The 4,643-nt window shown below is 45.2% G+C and overlaps 1 protein-coding gene across 1 annotated transcript; it reads left to right on the forward strand.

Moving 5' to 3' along the window:
* Positions 1-399: 399 nt before the first annotated feature.
* LOC115174414 (kinase D-interacting substrate of 220 kDa B-like) lies at positions 400-3,973 on the forward strand. The gene is made up of 3 exons (XM_029732922.1): positions 400-685; positions 3,253-3,402; positions 3,960-3,973. The coding sequence occupies exons 1-3, from the start codon at positions 403-405 to the stop codon at positions 3,971-3,973; spliced, it is 447 nt and encodes a 148-aa protein (XP_029588782.1). The 5' UTR covers positions 400-402.
* Positions 3,974-4,643: the final 670 nt, after the last annotated feature.

Below are 4,643 nucleotides of genomic sequence, written 5' to 3' on the forward strand. Positions count from 1 at the left end.
TGACAGGTATGTTGTAATAAAAATGAGTGGTGTCCACTGATTAAATGCAGTCTTTCTGCATTGTGAAGAGAGAAAACCCAGATATTCACAAAGTTTGTGATGAATGACAGGTTGTTTCTTCATGCAAAATAGAGTTGAGGTTTAAATTAAATTAAGCTTCTTTATTTTAGGGGTTTAGTGAAGGCAGGTAATTTTTTACGCTTAGGACAAGTGGAGTATACAAAATGTTAAGACTACACAAAGGTTAAAATGCATTGCTGGTTAATGGCTTGTAAGCATTTCCCTGTAAGGTCTGCACCTTTTGTATTCGGTGCATGTGACAAATAACATTGTATTTTATTTGTATTGATAGTTGATGCCTTCTTGGCCAAGTCTCCCTTGAAAAAGAGACCTAGAAAACATATGTATCCTGTTCCTCTCCACCAGGTGAGAGTGCTCTTCTCCAAAGGCCCCTTCATCTCCATCTTCGCCAGCGACCCCCACATCATCATCAAGGCCATCAACCAGAACCTGAACAGCGTGCTCAGGGACTCCAACATCAACGGCCATGACTACATGAGAAACATTGTCCACCTGCCGGTCTTCCTCAACAGCCGGGGGTTGAGCAGCGCCAGAAAGATGTGTGTGGCAGCGCCCGCTAATGGAGACACCGGAAACTCAGACGGTAATCCAAACCACTCAGACGGTAAAGACCAACAGACAGACAGACACACACACACACACACACCCTGTATGAAAGGAGCTGTAAAAATCTCAGACCACACACACGGGCATGTACACACATGACCTCATAAAAGTTTGACTAGCATGTTAGTAATCCTGTCATTTATGATTTGACTTTATGAAACACGTAATGAATTATGCAATTTTTTAATTGTCTTCAATTGATCTAATTTGATTTTTAAATAAATTATTGGCTACGTTCTCCAGGTAATTAGTCTGTGACGATGAGATGGTATATCATGGTCAGGGAAAATAACATGGAACCACATTTAGAGCAATCGAAATCAGTTAGGCCTTCTCCTCACAATAATGCAGACCTAAAGTGACAATGCAGGGAGAAAGACAGACAGGCAGACAGGCAAACAGACAGACAGGCAGGCAGACAGGCAGGCAGGCAGGCAGGCAGGCAGGCAGGCAGGCAGGCAGGCAGGCAGGCAGGCAGTATGGCAGACAGACAGATAGGCAGGCATGCAGGCAGGAAGGTAGACAGGCAGGTAGACATGCAGACAGACAGGCAGGCAGGCACCAGGCAGGCAGGCACCAGACAGACAGATAGACAGAAAGACAGGCAGGGCTATGGGCTGCAGATCAAACAGGCCTGGGAGAGAGGGCAGGTGTTGCAGCAGGATGGCTGTGCGGCAGGCTAGGTAGGCCCCGGGCAAGAAGCAGCCCCAGCTGGGGAGAGCTGAGCTGAGCAGAGCCGAGCAGAGCCTAGGAACTAGCTGGCTGGCTGGTTGGCTGCAGTAGTTAGTTCTTCTCTGGCTGGGTTGTCTCCAGGGCCCCTTGGCCTTGCATCGCCCAGACCAGGTACCCAGTCATCTCGCTTGGGAATGGAAGGAGAGTACAGAGAGATGAAAGACAGCTCCACAGATGTCCACCCTGCTGGGGTTGACTGGCCCAGCCAGCACCTCGCCCTCCCCTCCCTCCTCTACCCCCTTTCTGTGTCCTTCCCCAAAACACAGTCCAACAGACTCACTTATAAATAATATGATAACATAAAGACACACACAGACACTTTCTGACATACCTAACACATTTAGTTTTTCATTTGTTTTTCAGCTATTACCATAGGCTCGTAGGAATGGCTGGAGCGAAATCAGTAGAATAGTATCAAATACACCAAACACAGGGTTTCCAGGGTTTCAATGTGGTTGATACCATTCCATTCACTCTGTTCCAGCCATTATTATGAGCCGTTCTCCCCTCAGCAGCCTCCTGTGTTATCCATGTATCCCAATGGCTGATCATGGCTCGCGCTGCTATCAATGAAGTCACCAGTGAGTGCATTGGAGTGCCATATAGGGAGAAAATGAAATGGCCTAAAATACATGAAACTAAATCCTACTCTTGCATATACATTTACATTACATTTTAGTCATTTATCAGATGCTCTTATCCAGAGCGACTTACAGTAGTGAATGAATACATTTTTGTACTGCATACTACCAGGATGAAGTGAGTAGGACATAAGATCAGGACATGTCTAACACCTGAAAAAGTATGTCTTGTCACTGTATAACCAGAAACACTGCTTTGACATGGAGGCTGTTGATGTGCGTGGCGTGTCTCATTGAAGTTGTTAGAGAGGAGTTTGCTGTGTGGTGTAAAGATTTGTGTCTTTAGCAACTGCAGTTTATCACAACGCACTGCTCTTTATTACGGACCACTATTTTAGTGCTCATCACTGCATTCTCCACCAGAAAGTTGGTTGGCTGCTATGTTTTCATTTCTAAAGCCCTTTTGCAAAAGTTCTACTGTACCTAACATTTTTTGTAAACTTTAGACATGCGAGTTAGGGATGATTAACTCTGGAAATTCCGTTGGTCTCTACTGAGTTAGGTAAATCGGCTTTTAGTTGTTTTGCACCTTCTATGTGGAACTAACTTCAAAATGTAGTGTAATGTAGTGTACTGTAGTGTAATATAGTGTAGTGTAGCGTAGTGTAGTGTACTGTAGTGTAATATAGTGTAGTGTAATCTAATGTAGTGTAATCTAATGTAGTGTAATCTAATGTAGTGTAGCATAATGTAGTGTAACCTAATGTAGTGTACTGTAGTGTAATATAGTGTAGTGTAGCGTAGTGTAGTGTAATGTAGTGTAACCTAATGTAGTGTACTGTAGTGTAATATAGTGTAGTGTAGCGTAGTGTAGCGTAACCTAATGTAGTGTACTGTAGTGTAATATAGTGTAGTGTAGCGTAGTGTAGTGTAATGTAGTGTTGCATAATGTAGTGTAGTGTAGTGTAGTGTAATGTAATGTAGTGTAGCCGAATGTAGTGTACTGTAACGTAGCGCAGCAAAGTGTAGACTAATGCAGTGTAGTGTAATGTAGTGTAGCGCGATGTAGTGTAGTCTAATGTAGTGTAGTGTAACGTAGCCTAGTGTAGTGTAATGTAGTGTAGTGCAATATAGTGCAGCGAATGTAGCATAGCACTGAGTAGTTGAGTGTAGGTTGTAAAGAAGAAGCAGGGCTCATCATTAGGGTGGCAGCTGCTCAGGCCAGATTCTCCACTGTGCATCTCACCCACAGGGAGCGAGAGAGAGAGACAGCATCTGTCTGCCTTTCCCCACGGACACAACCCTCCTGCTGCTGTACGAGTCCTACCAGCCAGGCCAATTCAGCCTGAAATGGTAACAAGGTCACCTCTACCATCACCCCGGCCACCGCCCCCTCACCCACGTACTCCCCCACACCAACCCCTTCAGTCTATTGCTGTTACCTGAATCTGGTATTGCAGCAAGAGTTAAGGAGGAAATAAGTAAAATGTTGAGTGATTTAATTTATCATGAGTGGTTTGTATTTTGGAACTAGTCTACAGTAAGAATAGCCCTATTGTTGCGTATCTCAAAGTATTGAAGACGCTGGTGACAAACAAACATATTTATTTTACAGGTGCATATCAAATGATTTTTACATGATCTTTTAAAAAAAAACTTTTAATACAGTACTTTAATTGTTTTATTCTGCACATTACATTCTGACGCTTCCTCGCTCTGACTCTGACAGAGTGATGGGGTGTTCGACGATGTTTTGTCTTTGATACTCAGCTCTTCACTGTGTCTGTGTTCTGTGCTCTGTGTTCTGTGCTCTGTGTTCTGTGCTCTGTGTTCTGTGCTCTGTGTTCTGTGCTCTGTGTTCTGTGTTCTGTGTTCTGTGCTCTGTGTTCTGTGCTCTGTGTTCTGTGCTCTGTGTTCTGTGCTCTGTGTTCTGTGCTCTGTGTTCTGTGCTCTGTGCAGTTCTGCTACTCTGAAGCAGACAGCATCTCTCTCTCTCCTCTGAGTCTCCTCTGAGTCCCCATCTGTGAATGTCACAGTGGCACCAGCCACCAGCCTGCATGGCATTCAGACAGAGGAGATAGAGAGACAGCTGGACTCAGGAACCAAACTCTTTCATGTTAGCTGCTGCTCAAGTAGGGATAGAGCCTTACATGTCTAAAACATTTCCCTTTTCCAACAGTGAAGACTTGCTTTGCAAATAAATGAAAAGAGCCATCATATGTTTTTTGAAGGAAAATCCAAGTGAATAGTGCGGTGGATGTGAAATATTTACACAATATTCAACTGTCAAGAATAAGTATTAGTTGGGGGCCATACTGCAGCCAGTGTGCACAGAAGCATACAGTGTGGGCTGGAAGGCACGGTGCAGCACAGAGAGGCCCGCGGTGGGTAGAGGGGATGACAGAAAGAGGGAAAAAAGGGATAAGGAGGGGAGGATGGCGGATGAAGGGACCAGTGAGGCTGCATGGCTCCATCTGGAGCCTGGCTGGTAATTACGGTTAAGAGAAGCACCCTCAGCCTGGTACCATCTGCCAGGTTGGCGGCTGGCTAGGGGCAGGCAGGTAGAGACTGGGGGAGACTGGGGGAGGCTAGGGGAGACTAGGGGGAGAATGGGGGAGACTGGCGAAAACTAGGGGGAGAATG

Source organism: Salmo trutta, chromosome 35, assembly GCF_901001165.1.
Source record: "Salmo trutta chromosome 35, fSalTru1.1, whole genome shotgun sequence".
Lineage (NCBI taxonomy): Eukaryota > Metazoa > Chordata > Actinopteri > Salmoniformes > Salmonidae > Salmo > Salmo trutta.